Genomic DNA, 18,970 nt, shown 5'->3' on the forward strand with positions numbered 1-18,970 from the left:
TTCTTCCGTATAGCAGCTTAGCTGCCGGGGTAGCTATCATGTCTTGGAAGCGCGACTGTGTCGCTGATGGAGTGCCCCACTACCAGTACACACTGGTACTCATTTTACTGCCCTCGGAAGGATGACAGGCTGAGTCAACCCCCTGGTGTATTAATTCAGTTGCCAACGGGGCTTGAACTCAGGATCCTTATATCCCAAGCTGCCACCCAAACCACTAAACCAACACCAAGCTTGTTATGGGGATGTTTCTCATCAACAGCGACTGGGGTACTTGTCAGGATAGAAGGAAAAATGGGTGGAGCACAATACAGAAAAATCCGAGAAAAAAACCTGCTGCCCTCTTCAATAAACCTGAAATTGGGATGAAAGTTCACCTTTCAGCATGACAACGACCCAAAGCACAGCCAAAGCCATACTGGAGTGGCTAAGGAACAAAAAGATAAATGTCCTTGAGTGGCCCAGTCAGAGCCCCGACATACACCCAATCGAAAATTTGTGGCATGACTTGAGGATTGCTGTCCACCAATGCTCCCCATGCAACTTGACTAGGCTTGAACAGTTTTGTTCAGAAAAATGGGCAAATATTGCCCAATCAAGGTGTAAAAAGTTTGTAGAGACCTATTCCAACAGACTCACAGCTGAATTGCTGTCACAGGTGCTTGCGCAAAGTATTAACTCAGGGGGGTGGACACTTATCCAACCAAGATATTGTAGTTTTGTATTTTTCATTAATTTTCTGAAATTTGTAGAATTTGTTTTTCAGTTGGAAGTTTTGGGTTCGATGTGTCACTAAAGGAGGAGAAAAGTCTGATTTATTGCAATTTAATTCCAGGCTATAAGGCAACAAAAGGTGAAAATTTTGAAAGGGGGTGTAGACTTTCTATAAGCGCTGTCAGTCTGATTGGCCCGAGAGCAAATGTGTCTCGTGGCACCACCCCATCATGCTGAGTGACCTTCGTAGTCCCACCCACCTCTCTGTTCCCTTCCTATTCCTTTGCAAATGAATGCAGTTTTGCATACCTTTCATAAAATCTTTCAACTTTTAAAATTTCCATCAGTTTGCACTTTCCCAACATAAAATGCAGTAGATTTGTGTTTAAACTAAGTGCGTAGCTTGAACCAATTTTGAGGTAGACTGTCAGAAAATAATAATAGCAATAATAATAATAATAATAATAATAATAATAATAATAATAATATTAATAATGACAAACGGGCACTTATGGGTCTCATTTTTCTTGTTGAGCGATGGATCTCCAAAAGTTTAATCAGTGTTATTGTTTGGGAAATTCTCTGCAGATGATTGGTCGGTAATTTAAAGGTTTCTAAGTTTTATCATGATAGATTTTTGAGGATTTCTGTTGTATTGAGCCAATGGAGTGTCTGGGCCATCCCTACATGAGAAGTCTATCGACTTCTTGATACCCCAGAGAGCCTCATAGGATCATAGGATGTCTGCCCAAAGAGCAGCACGACATGCCAGAGAGCCTCAAAAGACCCATTCTGTGACTGTCGCTCCTGTAGGGAGTGGGTGTACTAATCAATAAAATCCACCAAGGAATGCGACACAAAATGAGCTTTGAATTGCAAGGCTGTTGGATAGGCCTGTGGGCGCAGAGAGAGATTTGGTCACTGAAAGAGACACAAGGAGAAAGACGGAGAGGGAGACACAAGGGGAAAAAGAGGGAGACACAAGGGGAAAAAGAGGGAGACACAAGGGGAAAAAGAGGGAGACACAAGGGGAAAAAGAGGGAGACACAAGGGGAAAAAGAGGGAGACACAAGGGGAAAAAGAGGGAGACACAAGGGGAAAAAGAGGGAGACACAAGGGGGAAAAGAGGGAGACACAAGGAGGAAAGAGGGAGACACAAGGGGGAAAGAGGGAGACACAAGGGAGAGGGAGACACAAGGGGGAAAGAGGGAGACACAAGGGGGAAAGAGGGAGACACAAGGGGAAAAAGAGGGGGACACAAGGAGGAAAGAGGGAGACACAAGGGGGAAAAGAGGAAGACACGGAGAGGGAGACACAAGGGGAAAAAGAGGGAGACAGACGGAGAGGGAGACACAAGGGGAAAAAGAGGGAGACAGACGGAGAGGGAGACACAAGGGGAAAAAGAGGAAGACAGACGGAGAGGGAGACAGACGGAGAGGGAGACAGACGGAGAGGGAGACAGACGGAGAGGGAGACAGACGGAGAGGGAGACAGACGGAGAGGGAGACAGACGGAGAGGGGGGAGGGGGGAGAGGCGGGGAGAGGGGAGAGAGGGGGAGAGGGGAGAGAGGGGAAGAGGGGGGTAAGGGGAGAGGGGGAGAGGGGAATATTCACTTCATACCTCAATGTCTGGGTTGGGAGAACTCTCACGAGGATCGTAGTCGTACAAAGCGACCATGCGGCGTGTGGGTACAGCGAAGTCTCGCGAGCCTTTCCGTGTCCTTTCTGTTGTGAATGGAGGAGGATGTGGACCGTAGGGAGTAAATTATATTTAGGACAAACAGAAGATGCTTTAAAATACAAGTCCCAGAGATAGCAGAAGAATGAGGTGAGGCTTCACAGTCATGCTGAAGCAATTGAAGAAGAACTAAACCTCCATAATGGACTGTTGTGACTCGGGAGAACATTGTGCACCCCACCCTCACCCTACCCAATAGAATAAAGGCACATACACATAGAAGTAGAGCAGTTATATCATAGTGTTCTGTTTATAAAGTAAATCATATTCATGTTATGGATATGTGTTAGCAGCAAAATATTCTGCCCCCCGCCCCTCCCCTCTCTACATATCTTTCTTTCTATCTTACATTTAGCACCCTTTTCTTCGATTCACTTTCATTGCAAAACCTACTCGCAAACCCGTTCACTCGATTGCTTGCCGGCTGCGGCAGAGAAACAACCACGGTCACAATCACAGGGCGATAGAGGTGAAGACAGAAGCTGCTGGAAAGGACTAAAGTATTCCACCCCCCCTCCCCTTAGAATGACATGAATGCAGCATGGCAAAACTAATGAGAAGCAACCAGCATGAGAGAGGCAAGTCCAGCATGACCAGGACAACAAGATGGGGAGGGGGGTGGGGTGGGAGAAGATACAAGGGCAGAGCACAACAAGTTCTCTATCTTTCCACAGCACGCTGACACGGTCCCAGCGTGACATTTTCAGCACCAAGGCTCGGGCCATGCTGGCTCCGGAACTCCAAATAACCTCATATTGGAGCCAAATAAGCCTTCCCGGAGCCATGTAGAACATCTTGTAGGTCGGACGAGGCTCCGGCAATGACACCAGGTCATCAGCGTTCTGCAGCCGAAGGAGAGCGATGGAGCATGAAGGAGAGCAATGGAGCATGAGGAGCGTATTCGGGCACTGGAGCATAGTCACGGTTGCCTCTGCCGATGTGGCTAAAGGTTCACTGGGGCACATCTCCAGACCCCATCCTTTCTCTTTTGACCCTCTTATTTCTTCACCCCTCCTCCCCAAACTCTCTGTCTTTCATCAGGTGTATTGGATCGCGTAATGTGTTTGTGTCATGTGATTGTTGTAAGTTTCCCAGGGTGGAATGATCACGTAAGGGTAAAGGCAAATGTGTATGTGTTTTATATGTGTTTGAATTACTTGCAATGCTGTGTCTGATTTATTTATTTTTTCTCCACCATTTTAATTCTCCCACCATTATCTCTTTTGACAATCTAATCATTCCTTCAGTCGTTTCCTGCTCTTTCACTTCTTTGCTGTGCAAATAAATTCATGAAAATGTTAATTTGTGTCCTGACTTATCCTGCTCATGTTTGATCTGGGGTAGTGCTCCCGGGGAGATTGGTGAGAGTTATCAATTGTAGTGGTTGCTCACATAATGTGACACATGGTATTGATTCACTCGGCCAATTAATTATCCGCCACGTAGTTGTTGGCACAGTTCCCTATCTGCTTCATTCGTCTTGCCGTTACCGTAAAACGACCTTGGGCGCGAAGATCCGACAAAAGGTGAGTGTTGCATACAGAATCCATTGTCTCTTAAGGACACGCAGTCCTCTTGGAATTATCCAGAGGCGATGTCTGTCACAGTATATGAGGAAGCGAAATCCAGAGTCGGAATAATTATTGATTTTTTTTTTTAAGAAACACCAACTGCAAAACCAACATGACCTTCTAAGCACCAAGAACGAGGCTGAAGGTTATTGCTGGCTTCCTTTTCAAAGCAAACCCTCGACACGACAAAACCTTTGCCTCTAAACATTTACTCCTCCTTCATATTTTATGTATGAACTAAAAACCTTTCGATTGCATAAAGATTTGTAAAACTTTCAAGCCTTGCTTTCACATATTCGTGGCATAGCTATATTGCTGATACAATCATGGATGTTGTTATATTGCTGTTACAAATGTGGGTTCAATTCCAATTCTAACTTGTGTGGGCTCAGCGAGTTTCAGCACCATGTGACACATTGGCAACACATGCAGGTTTGCTTCTTGGCGACAGAAACGTCCACGACTTCTCACAAATGCCCCAACTCTCACCACAGAGCATCATAGGCCTCCACCACCAATCATTCAAAGTGAGATTTGGTGTCACTTCTGCAATCAAGCTGTGGCTGTTGAGATTGAGGTTGTCAAATAACCTTTCTGAAAGTGCAGGCCATTGTGTGCTGGCAATTTGAGCAAATTTTTTGCTTTGAGTTGGGTTATTATTAACAACAACTGCAGCCAAAGTGCTCCCATCTCAACCCCTGGATAATGATGGAGGGAACCCAGGTTCAAATCCATTCACAATGCATTTGCTCATTGTAGACTAATGTCCTTGTAATTTATATAAAGAATACCGATGTCTACTAATATCTATACCCTGCATGTGACAAATGTACAAACTCTTCTCTGTGCGCCTTATATCAGTATTTTTTGAAAAAGAGACCTCAGGTGGTGTACCGGGGGTTCTTCTCAAAAATAGGTATTTCCTTTCTTCTCAGAAACTACACAGAAATCTTTGATGAAACTTGACAACAACCTTCATCACCCATGATGTACGAACGTTTGTTCACGCTCTTTAAAAACATAGGGGCAATACCCCTGGGTGCTCACCTGGTAGCATCTGGATAAGACAACCAGGGAACCACTGGTAGGCATGACCCACAAAACATATAATGGAGAGGAAAGTAAATACTTGTGGGTTTCTATTTTAATACCGTGAACAAATTTTAATACATCACGGGTGATAAAGGTTGTGGTCAAGTTTTATCGAAAGTGTGACATTTCGGAGAAAAAAAAAGCAAATACATATTTTGCGGTCAACACCCCCCCCCCCACCCTAGAACCACTTCGACCCCAATTTTTTTTATGAGACTTCCCATGAGCGACCTGGAACTAAGTTCCAGGTGAGCTAAATATCAGGGCCTCTGGGAGGTTACGGTTGTGGGGTTACAACCCCAATATTGGTATTTGCTATTACATTGGTTCATTGGTACATTTTGTTAATCCTGTTCCATGTTGACTTCCTCCAAAGTATCATGTGTATGAGGTATCACATGAGGCCCACACATAGTGGACAATGATCATACAAAGCAGTGGCGTATCGAGGTAAAATGCCGCTCGGAGCGAGATGTCAAGCTGTCGCCCCCTCGTAACTCGCATGCTTCATTAAACACAAAGCCCAATGAAATAGCTTTATTACAAGTCAAATTAGGTGCAGTGCACTTGCAATTAAAAAGTTAAAGTTTTGTTTTCTGCCTTTATAAATGGTCATTGGCTTACTAAATGTGCAGTTGGTGTGACTGTGGTTCACCTCTTCCTAGCCTTCAGTGAAGCAAACTCGGCTATCTCAGCTTCAAAGTCAATTGACTCGGCTAGTTCACGTTCAATGGAGAGGATGGCTAGATTATTGAGCCGAGAGTGACTCATTGTGGATCTGAGGTCGGTCTTTATCAGTTTCAGTTGAGAGAAGCTCCTCTCACACAATGGTGAGAAACATCCTCATTGTGATGAGAAGGTGAGGAAAGATTCCTCGAATCCCCACTGCACAACATATTGAAGGATTTCATAAGCCTTCCAGTCCACTGTTTCCATCCCAGTGGCTTCCTCACACATTTTGATGCGTCGACAAGTCAGGTCAGGTATGGAAGCAAGCACCACAGCAGTGCGTCTCTGCATCTGCTTTCCTCCGGTACTCCAGGGGCCTCCGTCCTGCCATCCCCCAGGCAGATGCCGGGCACATCCCCATCTGCTTGAGATGCCGATCAACCTGCTGCAACCACGATGCAAGTGGTCGGCCTGTTGGCCTCCACCACTCACGATGCTCCCTCGCTGAGAGAATCTGGTGAGCAGGATCAGCATCAGGAAAACGAGCCACATGTCCATAGAGTCACAGCTGAAGCTCACGGACGATGCAGGTAACAAATCTCATTGAGTCTCTCTCAGCAACCGCTCGTTGGACACAAAGTCCGACCAGCAATAGCCAAGGATTCGCCGAAGAGACCTGGTACCAAAGGAATTAAGTCTCCCTCTCAGATCCCTGGTCAGAGTCCAAATCTCACATCCATAGAGCAAGACTGGAAGCACCATGGACCTGAAGACTCGGACTTTGGTCCTCCTGCACAGGTACCAGCAGCGCCACACCCCATGATCCAGTGAACCCATGACTCCCCAGGCCCGACCCAGACGTCTGTTGTCCTCGAGCTTAAAGCCAGCAGAGATAAGATTATCACTGCCAAGGTAAGTGAATCTCTCCATGACCTCAACATCTTCACCACAACAGCATCATTGTACAGACAGGACAGCAGCATCCAAGATGTCATTGAAAGCCTGGATCTTTGTTTTGACCCAAGAAACCCGTAATCCCAGCGGTTCCGACTCCTCATTCAGCACCTCGAGGGCCCCCAAAAGGATATCTAAAGTCTCCGCAAAGATGACTGCATCATCTGCGAAATCAAGGCCAGAGATCTTGACATTCCCAAATGATGCACCACAGCTTCATCCCCCAGAATCCAGTTCGTACAAGTGCTGAAAAGTGTGGGGGCCTGAACACACCCCTGACGAGCTCCAGTAACAACTGGAAATAAGTCAGAGATGGTACCACCACATCTCACAGCACTCTGAGTACCAAAGTAGAGTTCAGACATCAGATCGATCAGTTTTGGTGGCACCTCAAGCAGACCAAGAATCCTCCAGAGGACATCCAGATTCACTGAATCAAGCGCTTTACAGAGATTAACATCGGCTGCAAGCAGCCCCTGCCGAATCTCTCGCCTGCGTTCGGCGAGGACCCGAAGAGCAAGGATACGGTCAATCGTTGATCTCTTTGGTGTAAAGCCTGACTGCTCTGGACGCTGGCGCTCAAGCAGATGGTGGCGAACCCTATCAAGAATTATCCGAGCAAAGACATTGCCCGGCACTGAGAGCAGCGTCACGCCTCGGTGGTTGATGCAGTCTTCGCGATCACCCTTCCCTTTCCAGAGAGGGACAACAAGGCCCCTCTTCCAGTCAGTTGGGATGATGCCTGTGTTCCAGGCAGAGCACAGAACTGCATGCAACGACACTAGTGCAGCATTTCCACCAGCCTTGAGAAGTTCAGCATGGATGCCACAGATCCCTGGAGCTTTACACCATTTCAACCAGTTCACCGCAGCCTGTTTCCACAACCGAAGATGGACCACAGTTGATTGGAGGGTCAGCAACAGTTATTGTAACACCCCTGACGTCCAACTCGACAGCTGGTGCATCAGCCTGGTACAACCGCTCAAAGTAACCAGCTCAGCGGGCCTTCACTTCAGACTCCTCTGTCAGGAGCCTACCACCCTCTGCTCTAACTGCAGTACACCGAGGGATGGGCTTGGATGAACGCAATGCGCAAATTCCCCTGAAAGCAGGACGAGAATCACGACCACAGGTGATGCTCTACCCCCTCACAGATTCCTCGCACATAGGCCTCCTTGTCCACCCTTAGCGCACGTAGTTTTATGCCTCAGCTGCCTGAACAGCTCAGCTCTGCCATTCAGCCTGGCCCTGCGACTCTGTTCAATGGTATCCAGTGTCCCTTGTGAGACAAAATTTTACTTTGCCCAACGGTGAGTTCCAAGACATCCACCGGCAACATCAAGGACGGTGGTATTGAAGGCACTCCACAACTCTTCAGGATCTTCCAAAGCACCCAGACCCCCCAAATCTCCACTCAGCCTGTTCGCAAACTCCTCAGCTACCCTCTCATCCTTGAGCTTGCCAACATCCAGCCTAGGCTGGGATGGTACCATTCTCCTGGATTTAAGATGCAACTTCAGAGTTGCTGCACAAGCTGGTGGTCAGTATTGAGGAACTGAGCACTCTGGTAGACCCTGCAGTTCTGGATCATCCTCCATCGACCATCAACGAAGCATCGTCAATCTCCTTTGCCACACTGCCAGCGTTGGAATACCAAGTCCAGCGATGAGCTTGTGGGTGCTGAAACCATGAAATCATCTTTGCGTTTTTGTGTTTTGCGGAATGAAGGGTATTCTGGTGGCCGGAGTGCAAATCTTGCAACCAGCCTCCTAATAAGAAGTAACCCAACTGCAGGACATCTGCAGACCCCGTTGGGCACTTGATACGGATGGCCGTTGGCTCACAAGGAGCTCCTCCGCCCTTTGACAGGTTTTTATTATTTATCCTGCTGGGTGTCCATATCCAAACACCCTCCTCACCAGAAAACCTGGTGGGGGAGACGGTTTCGTCGCCGACAACCCGACCATGGAACAGGTTAGTGCAGGTTTACATGATACCTGTAGCAAGTCACAGATCTGATCTGGCCTGACCTGTGTCGACGAAGATGATGAATACCCTTCTGTATCTCGCTGGCGATATCACCATATGTCTGTGTGAGATAATGGATTTTAATAGCAATGTCTTTGTCGTTGGCTGGGTCCATCAGATAACTGAGTGACATGAGAAACCCAAACTTAATGTTCATGTCACTCATCTGATGTGTGCGTCGGGTCGTTTCCTCGTGGAACCGATCCAAGATTTCACATTGCTCCCATTTAATATCTTGCAATGATATTAAATGCATCCGTGGTGTCTTCCCCTGGCAATCTTTTCCTCCTTCTTATCTGTCGCTCGGGAGAGATTCCCATTTGCTCACAAAAATCAGCGGCCTTAATTTTTGCCTCCTTTATGACGTTATCCCGCTCATTTTGGAGAAATAAAACAAGGGCTCCCAACTTGGCAGCAGAAGCATCTAGCCCTTGCCCATCAGTTTGGAGAATTTTTTGCGTGTCATTCATCTCAGTTGGAACGGGCTTGCAAAAGAATAGGTATACAGTGAAAATGTAGGTCATCATGCTATTCAACAAAATAGCTGCATCTGACGGTGTGTCCTGAGTCTCGGTGTTACTGTCACGAAGCTGCTCCAGGGCTTCGGATATTTAATGTAGGTTGGACCATACAGCATCGACTGCATCATGCCTGGAGCTCCATCGAGTCTTGCAAACTCGCTTCATCGTCTTCCCTGGGACGAACTGCTTGAAGATTTTCCACCAGTGAGTTGAGACAGAGAAAAACTGGTAAAGTTTTTCGATCGTCCCAAAAAAGGCATGGCATTCACTTTAGTTGCAGCAGAGTGAACTCCAGCTAAATTAAGAGAATGATTGGTGCACGGAATGAAGACAGCCTTTGGATTGATATCGGTGATTCGCCATTGAACTCCATGGTGAACACTGACCATCGGAGCGGCATTGTCGTACCCTTGATCACGGATGTACATGAAGTCAAGACCATCATCTTGCAGTTTGTTAACGATTTGTTCTGTTAAATGTTCAGCCGACTTGTTTTCCAGCTGCATGAAATCAATAAATGACTCCTTTACTTTCACTTCCCCATGTGAGATTTGGACATATCTTAGGATCTGAGAAATCTGATCTCCATGTGAGTGATCTGGAGTACTATCCAAGATGAGGGCATAGACTTCTTCTTCTTCCTCTTTCGGCTTGCTCCCATTAGGGGTCGCCACAGCGGACCAACTGTCTCCATTTCGCTCTATCCTCCACATCTTCCATTGACACTCCAACCACCCGCATGTCCGTCCTCACCGCATCCATGAACCTCTTCTTTGGCCTTCCTCTTCTCCTCCTACCTGGCGGTTCCATCTTCAACATCCTTCTCCCGATATACTCCGTTTCCCTCCTGTGCACATGTCCAAACCATCTCAATCTCGCCTCTCTCACTTTGTCTCCAAACCGTCCTACCTGCGCTGTCCCTCTAATACACTCATTTCTTATCCTATCCATCTTCGTCACTCCCAACGAGAATCGCAGCATCTTTAACTCTGCCACCTCCAGCTCCGCTTCCTGTCTTTTTGTTAGCGCCACCGCCTCCAAACCATACAACATAGCTGGTCTCACAACCGTCTCGTATACTTTCCCCTTCACTCTTGCAGCTACCCTTCTGTCACAAATCACTCCTGCAACTCTTCTCCACCCACTCCATCCTGCCTGCACTCTCTTTTTCACTTCTCTCCCACACTCTCCGTTACTTTGGACAGTTGATCCCAAGTATTTAAACCAATCCACCTTCCCCACCTCAACTCCTTGCAACTGCACCATACCACCACCCTCCCTCTCATTTACGCACATGTACTCCGTCTTACTCCTACTGACTAACATTCCCCTTCTCTCCAGTGCGTACCTCCACCTCTCAAGGCTCGATTCAGCCTGCTCCCTACTCTCCCTACAGATCATGATGTCATCCGCGAACATCATGGTCCATGGAGACTCCAGTCTGATCTCGTCCGTCAACCTGTCCATCACCATTGCAAACAGGAAAGGGCTCAGAGTCGATCCTTGGTGCAATCCCACTTTAACCTTAAACCGGTCCGTCATTCCTACCGCACACCTCACCGCTGTCACACTGTCCTCATACATATCCTGCACGATCCTCACATACTTCTCCAACACTCCCGACTTCCTCATACAATACCACAACTCCTCTCTTGGCACCCTATCATAAGCTTTCTCTAAATCCACAAACACACAATGTAACTCTTTCTGGCCTTCCCTATACTTCTCCATCAACATTCTCAAAGCAAACATCGCATCAGTGGTGCTCTTTCCTGGCATAAACCCATATTGCTGCTCACAGATCATCACCTCTCCTCTCAACCGAGCTTCCACTACTCTTTCCCACAACTTCATGGTGTGGCTTAACAACTTTATCCCTCTGTAATTTCCACAGCTCTGCACATCACCCTTATTCTTGAAAATCGGAACCAGTACACTTAATCTCCATTCCTCCGGCATCCTCTCACTTTCCAAGACTTTATTAAACAATCTGGTTAACAACCCCACTGCCATCTCTCCTAAGCACTTCCATGCCTCCACTGGTATACCATCTGGGCCAACCGCCTTTCCACTTTTCATCTTCTTCATAGCAGTCCTCACTTCATCCTTACTGATCCACCCCACTTCCAGATTCACTATCTCCACCTCTTCCAACCTTCTCTCTCTCTCATTTTCTTCATTCATCAGCTCCTCAAAGTACTCCATCCACCTTCTCAACACACTCTCCTCGCTCGTCAGCACATTCCCATTTGCGTCCTTTATCACCCTAACCTGCAGCACATCCTTCCCAGCTCGGTCCCTCTGTCTTGCCAATCGGTATAAATCCTTTTCCCCTTCTTTTGTATCCAACTTCTCATACAGCTCGTCATATGCCTTTTCCTTGGCCTTTGCCACCTCTCTTTTTGCTTTTCGACGCCACTCCTTGTACTCCTGCCGACTTTCTTCATCTCTCTGACTATCCCACTTCTTTTTCGCCAACCACTTCATCCTTATACTTTCCTGTACTTCCTCATTCCACCACCAAGTCTCCTTATCTTCCTTCCTCTGTCCAGATGTCACACCAAGTACCTTCCTAGCTATCTCCCTCACAACTTCTGCTGTCGTTGCCCAATCATCCCACCCATCTTTACCACCATCCAACGCCTGTCTCACCTCCTCCCTAAATTTCACGCAACAGTCTTCCTCCTTCAGCTTCCACCATCTGGTCCTTGGTTCAGCCCTCACTCTCTTCCTCAACCTCACCTCTAAAGTCATCCTACAGACCACCAATCGATGCTGTCGAGCTACACTCTCCCCTGCCACAACCTTACAGTCACTAATCTCTTTCAGGTTGCATCTCCTACTTAAGATGTAATCCACCTGTGTGCACTTTCCTCCACTCTTGTATGTCACCCTGTGTTCCTCCTTCTTCTTGAAATACGTGTTTACCACTGCCATTTCCATTCTTTTTGCAAACTCTACCACCATTTGCCCTTCCACATTTCTCTTGTTGAGACCGTACCTCCCCATCACCTCCTCATCCTCTTTATTCCCTTCCCCAACATGTCCATTGAAATCTGCTCCAATCACCACTCTTTCATCCTTGGATACACTCTCCACCACTTCATCTAACTCACTCCAAAAATCTTCTTTATATTCCATCTCACACCCCATATGTGGGGCATATGCACTGATGACATTCATCATCACCCCTTCAATTTCCAACTTCACACTCATCACTCGGTCAGACACCCTCCTCACCTCCAATACCCTCTTGACATGATCTTCCTTCAGGATTATCCCGACACCATTTCTCCTCCCATCCACACCATGGTAGAACAGTTTGAAACCACCTCCAATGCTCCTCGCCTTACTCCCCATCCACTTGGTCTCTTGTACACACAGTATGTCCACCTTTCTTCTCTCCATCATATCAGCCAACTCTCGCCCTTTGCCAGTCATCGTCCCAACATTCAGAGTTCCAACTCTCACCTCCACACTTCTACCCTTCCCCCTCTCCCACTGCCTCCGGACTCGCCTTCCCCGTCTCCTTCTCCTCCTTCGCCCAGCAGTAGCACAATTTCCACTGGTACCCTGCTGACCACCGGTACCGGTGGCGGTCGTTGGTAACCCGGGCCTCGACCGATCCGGTATGGAAATTCGTTTTGTTGTCCGCATAATGATTTGGCATAGGTTTTTACGCCGGATGCCCTTCCTGACGCAACCCTGGTCGCCTCTTACGACAAACAGGGATATGGTACACCTATTCTAACCGGGGCATACACCGGGCCCAGTACAACTGGTGCTCATTTCGCCGACCTCGGAAGGATGGCAGGCTGAGTCAACCCCTGGTGTTTTCGACTTGGTTTATATATATTTTTATATATATATATATATATATATATATATATATATATATATATATATATATATATATATATATGTATATATACACATTATATATATATATATATATATATATATATATATATATATATATATATATATATATATATATATATTATATATATATATATATATGTATATACACATTATATATATACATATACATACATATATTAATTCAGTGTCCCAACGGGGCTTGAACTCAGGACCTCTTGGGTCCCAAGCCACTGCCCTTACCACTGCGCCAACACCAGATGAGGGCATAGTATTTTGTGGTTTTAACTTCCTCGATAATGTTCGACTTGACCCGGCTACCCAGAAGTTGTATGAATTCGTTTTGAATGGTGGGTGCGAGGTATGTGACGGTAGGGTGGGGAACAGCTTCACTGTCCAACAAATGCCCTCTCATTACTGGATCATATTTTCCAAACAGTTGCATCAGTGCCAGGAAATTCCCCGGGTTATTAGTCATTTCGGGTGAGAGAGTCTGTGTCTGCAGCAAGTCTGTGTCTGTCTGTGTCTGTAGCAAGTCTGTGTCTGTCTGTGTGTGTCTGTCTGTGTGTGTCTGCCTGTGTGTGTCTGTCTGTGTGTGTCTGTCTATGTGTGTCTGTCTGTGTGTGTCTGTCTGTGTGTGTCTGTCTGTGTGTGTCTGTCTGTGTGTGTCTGTCTGTGTGTGTCTGTGTCTGTGTGTGTCTGTGTCTGTGTCTGTCTGTGTCTGTCTGTCTGTGTCTGTCTGTGTTTGTCTGTCTGTGTCTGTCTGTGTCTGTCTGTGTCTGTCTGTCTGTCTGTCTGTCTGTGTCTGTCTGTCTGTCTGTGTCTGTCTGTCTGTGTGTGTGTCTGTCTGTCTGTGTCTGTCTGTCTGTCTGTCTGTCTGTCTGTGTCTGTCTGTCTGTCTGTGTCTGTCTGTCTGTCTGTCTGTCTGTGTGTGTGTCTGTCTGTGTGTCTGTCTGTGTGTCTGTCTGTCTGTGTGTCTGTCTGTGTGTCTGTCTGTCTGTGTGTCTGTCTGTGTGTCTGTCTGTGTGTCTGTCTGTGTGTCTGTCTGTGTGTCTGTCTGTGTGTCTGTTTGTGTGTCTGTCTGTGTGTCTTTCTGTGTGTGTGTCTGTGTGTGTGTCTGTGTGTGTGTCTGTGTGTGTGTCTGTCTGTGTGTGTGTCTGTCTGTGTGTCTGTCTGTGTGTTTGTGTGTCTGTCTGTCTGTGTGTGTCTGTCTGTGTGTCTGTCTGTGTGTCTGTCTGTCTGTCTGTCTGTCTGTCTGTGTGTCTGTCTGTGTGTCTGTCTGTGTGTCTGTCTGTGTGTCTGTCTGTGTGTCTGTCTGTGTGTCTGTCTGTGTGTCTGTCTGTCTGTGTGTCTGTGTGTCTGTGTGTCTGTCTGTCTGTGTGTCTGTGTGTGTGTCTGTCTGTGTGTCTGTCTGTCTGTGTGTCTGTCTGTGTGTGTGTGTCTGTGTGTGTGTCTGTCTGTGTGTGTGTCTGTCTGTGTGTCTGTCTGTGTGTGTGTCTGTGTGTCTGTCTGTGTGTGTGTCTGCGTGGGTGTGTGTCTGCGTGGGTGCGTGTCTGTGTGTGTGGCTGTGTGTCTGTCTCTGTGTGTCTGTGTGTGTGTGTCTGTCTGTGTGTCTGTCTGTGTGTCTGTCTGTCTGTGTGTCTGTCTGTGTGTCTGTCTGTGTGTCTGTCTGTGTGTCTGTCTGTGTGTCTGTCTGTGTGTCTGTGTGTCTGTCTGTGTGTCTGTCTGTGTGTCTGTCTGTGTGTCTGTCTGTGTGTCTGTCTGTGTGTCTGTCTGTGTGTCTGTCTGTGTGTCTGTCTGTGTGTCTGTCTGTGTGTCTGTCTGTGTGTCTGTGTGTCTGTCTGTGTGTCTGTCTGTGTGTCTGTCTGTGTGTTTGTCTGTGTGTCTGTCTGTGTGTCTCTGTGTGTCTCTGTGTGTCTCTGTGTGTCTGCCTCTCTGTGTCTCTGTCTCTCTGTGTCTCTGTGTCTCTGCCTCTCTGCCTCTCTGCCTCTCTGCCTCTCTGCCTCTCTGCCTCTCTGCCTCTCTGCCTCTCTGCGTCTCTGCCTCTCTGCCTCTCTGCCTCTCTGCCTCTCTGCCTCTCTGCCTCTCTGCGTCTCTGCCTCTCTGCCTCTCTGCCTCTCTGCCTCTCTGCCTCTCTGCCTCTCTGCCTCTCTGCGTCTCTGCGTCTCTGCGTCTCTGCCTCTCTGCGTCTCTGCGTCTCTGCCTCTCTGCGTCTCTGCGTCTCTGCCTCTCTGCCTCTCTGCCTCTCTGCGTCTCTGCCTCTCTGCCTCTCTGCCTCTCTGCCTCTCTGCGTCTCTGCCTCTCTGCGTCTCTGCCTCTCTGCCTCTCTGCCTCTCTGCCTCTCTGCGTCTCTGCGTCTCTGCCTCTCTGCGTCTCTGCGTCTCTGCGTCTCTGCGTCTCTGCCTCTCTGCGTCTCTGCCTCTCTGCGTCTCTGCCTCTCTGCCTCTCTGCGTCTCTGCGTCTCTGCGTCTCTGCGTCTCTGCCTCTCTGCCTCTCTGCGTCTCTGCGTCTCTGCGTCTCTGCCTCTCTGCGTCTCTGCGTCTCTGCCTCTCTGCCTCTCTGCCTCTCTGCCTCTCTGCCTCTCTGCCTCTCTGCCTCTCTGCCTCTCTGCCTCTCTGCCTCTCTGCGTCTCTGCGTCTCTGCCTCTCTGCCTCTCTGCGTCTCTGCCTCTCTGCCTCTCTGCCTCTCTGCGTCTCTGCCTCTCTGCCTCTCTGCCTCTCTGCCTCTCTGCGTCTCTGCCTCTCTGCGTCTCTGCGTCTCTGCCTCTCTGCCTCTCTGCGTCTCTGCCTCTCTGCCTCTCTGCCTCTCTGCCTCTCTGCCTCTCTGCGTCTCTCTGCGTCTCTCTGCGTCTCTCTGCGTCTCTCTGCGTCTCTGTGTCTCTGTGTCTCTGTGTCTCTGTGTGTCTGTGGCTGTGGGTCTCTCTGTCTGTCTGTCTCTCTGTCTCTCTGTCTGTCTGTGTCTCTGCCTCTCTGTCTCTCTGTCTCTCTCTGGGTCTCTCTGCCCCTCTGCCTCTCTCCCTCTCTGCCTCTCTGCGTCTCTGTCTCTCTGTGTCTCTCTGCCTCTGTGTCTCTCTGCCTCTGTGTCTCTCTGCCTCTCTGCGTCTCTGCGTCTCTGCGTCTCTGCCTCTCTGCCTCTCTGCCTCTCTGCCTCTCTGCCTCTCTGCGTCTCTGCCTCTCTGCCTCTCTGCGTCTCTGCCTCTCTGCCTCTCTGCCTCTCTGCCTCTCTGCCTCTCTGCCTCTCTGCGTCTCTGCGTCTCTGCCTCTCTGCGTCTCTGCGTCTCTGCCTCTCTGCGTCTCTGCGTCTCTGCGTCTCTGCGTCTCTGCGTCTCTGCCTCTCTGCCTCTCTGCCTCTCTGCCTCTCTGCCTCTCTGCGTCTCTGCGTCTCTGCCTCTCTGCGTCTCTGTCTCTCTGCCTCTCTGTCTCTCTGTCTCTCTGCCTCTCTGTGTCTCTGCCTCTCTGCGTCTCTGCGTCTCTGCCTCTCTGCGTCTCTGCGTCTCTGCGTCTCTGCGTCTCTGCCTCTCTGCCTCTCTGCGTCTCTGCCTCTCTGCCTCTCTGCGTCTCTGCGTCTCTGCCTCTCTGCCTCTCTGCCTCTCTGCCTCTCTGCGTGTCTCTGTGTCTCTGTGTCTCTGTGTCTCTGTGTCTCTGTGTCTCTCTGCCTCTCTGCCTCTCTGCCTCTCTGCCTCTCTGCCTCTCTGCCTCTCTGCGTCTCTGCCTCTCTGCCTCTCTGCCTCTCTGCCTCTCTGCGTCTCTGCGTCTCTGCGTCTCTGCCTCTCTGCGTCTCTGCCTCTCTGCCTCTCTGCCTCTCTGCCTCTCTGCCTCTCTGCCTCTCTGCCTCTCTGCCTCTCTGCGTCTCTGCCTCTCTGCGTCTCTGCCTCTCTGCGTCTCTGCGTCTCTGCGTCTCTGCCTCTCTGCCTCTCTGCGTCTCTGCGTCTCTGCGTCTCTGCCTCTCTGCCTCTCTGCCTCTCTGCGTCTCTGCCTCTCTGCCTCTCTGCGTCTCTGTCTCTCTGCCTCTCTGTCTCTCTGTCTCTCTGCCTCTCTGCCTCTCTGTCTCTCTGCCTCTCTGCCTCTCTGTGTCTCTGTGTCTCTGCCTCTCTGCGTCTCTGCGTCTCTGCCTCTCTGCGTCTCTGCGTCTCTGCGTCTCTGCCTCTCTGCGTCTCTGCGTCTCTGCCTCTCTGCCTCTCTGCGTCTCTGCGTCTCTGCGTCTCTGCCTCTCTGCCTCTCTGCCTCTCTGCGTCTCTGCGTCTCTGCGTCTCTGTGTCTCTGTGTCTCTGTGTCTCTGTGTCTCTGTGTCTCTCTGTCTCTCTGCCTCTCTGCCTCTCTGCGTCTCTGCCTCTCTGCCTCTCTGCCTCTCTGCCTCTCTGCCTCTCTGCCTCTCTGCGTCTCTGCGTCTCTGCGTCTCTGCCTCTCTGCCTCTCTGCCTCTCTGCCTCTCTGCCTCTCTGCCTCTCTGCGTCTCTGCCTCTCTGCCTCTCTGCCTCTCTGCCTCTCTGCGTCTCTGCCTCTCTGCCTCTCTGCCTCTCTGCGTCTCTGCCTCTCTGCCTCTCTGCCTCTCTGCGTCTCTGTCTCTCTGCCTCTCTGTCTCTCTGTCTCTCTGCCTCTCTGCGTCTCTGTGTCTCTGTGTCTCTGCCTCTCTGCGTCTCTGCGTCTCTGCCTCTCTGCGTCTCTGCGTCTCTGCGTCTCTGCCTCTCTGCGTCTCTGCGTCTCTGCGTCTCTGCGTCTCTGCGTCTCTGCGTCTCTGCCTCTCTGCCTCTCTGCCTCTCTGCGTCTCTCTGCGTCTCTCTGTGTCTCTCTGTGTCTCTGTGTCTCTGTGTCTCTGTGTCTCTGTGTCTCTGTGTCTCTCTGTCTCTCTGTCTCTCTGTCTCTCTGCCTCTCTGTCTCTCTGTCTCTCTGCCTCTCTGTCTCTCTGTCTCTCTGCCTCTCTGCCTCTCTGCCTCTCTGCCTCTCTGCCTCTCTGCGTCTCTGTCTCTCTGTGTCTCTCTGCCTCTGTGTCTCTCTGCCTCTCTGCGTCTCTGCGTCTCTGCGTCTCTGCGTCTCTGCGTCTCTGTCTCTCTGCCTCTCTGCCTCTCTGCGTCTCTGCGTCTCTGTCTGTCTGTCTCTCTGTGTCTCTGTGTCTGTGTCTCTGTGTCTCTGTGTCTCTGTGTCTCTGTGTCTCTGTGTCTCTGCCTCTCTGCCTCTCTGTCTCTCTGCCTCTCTGTCTCTCTGCGTCTCTGTCTCTCTGTCTCTGTCTCTCTCTGTCTCTCTGTGTCTCTCTGCCTCTCTGTGTCTCTCTGCCTCTCTGTGTCTCTGTGTCTCTGTGTCTCTGTGTCTCTGTCTCTCTGTCTCTCTGTCTCTCTGTGTCTCTGCGTCTCTGCGTCTCTGTCTCTGCGTCTCTGTCTCTGTGTCTCTGTCTCTCTGTCTCTCTGTGTGTCTGTGTCTCTGTGTCTCTGTGTCTCTCTGCCTCTCTGTCTCTCTGCCTCTCTGTGTCTCTCTGTCTCTCTGTCTCTCTGTGTCTCTCTGCCTCTCTGTCTCTCTGCCTCTCTGTGTCTCTCTGTCTCTCTGTGTCTCTCTGCCTCTGTGTCTCTCTGCCTCTGTGTCTTTCTGCCTCTGTGTCTCTCTGCCTCTCTGTCTCTCTGTCTCTCTGTGTCTCTGCCTCTCTGTGTCTCTGCCTCTCTGCCTCTCTGTCTCTCTGCCTCTCTGCCTCTCTGTCTCTCTGCGTCTCTGTCTCTCTGTCTCTCTGTCTCTGTCTCTCTGTGTCTCTCTGCCTCTGTGTCTCTCTGTGTCTCTGTGTCTCTGTGTCTCTGTGTCTCTGTCTCTCTGTGTCTCTGTCTCT

General features: G+C 49.6%; 1 protein-coding gene across 16 annotated transcripts in view; it reads right to left on the reverse strand.

Moving 5' to 3' along the window:
* Window positions 1–18,970, reverse strand: part of RIMBP2 (RIMS binding protein 2) — a 354,432-nt gene that overhangs the window by 64,514 nt on the left and 270,948 nt on the right. For all 16 annotated transcript variants that reach the window (XR_015057048.1, XM_085876872.1, XM_085876874.1 and 13 more), the window contains one exon: window positions 2,333–2,436. Coding sequence is in view for 15 of the 16 variants with exons in the window: in XM_085876872.1 (XP_085732998.1) it covers window positions 2,333–2,436 (104 nt within the window). In the remaining variant the exon portion in view is untranslated. The remainder of the gene's footprint in view (window positions 1–2,332; window positions 2,437–18,970) is intronic.

Source organism: Eptatretus burgeri, chromosome 4 (assembly GCF_056783735.1).
Source record: "Eptatretus burgeri isolate ZD-2024b chromosome 4, Ebu_testis_v1, whole genome shotgun sequence".
NCBI classification, from domain to species: domain Eukaryota; kingdom Metazoa; phylum Chordata; class Myxini; order Myxiniformes; family Myxinidae; genus Eptatretus; species Eptatretus burgeri.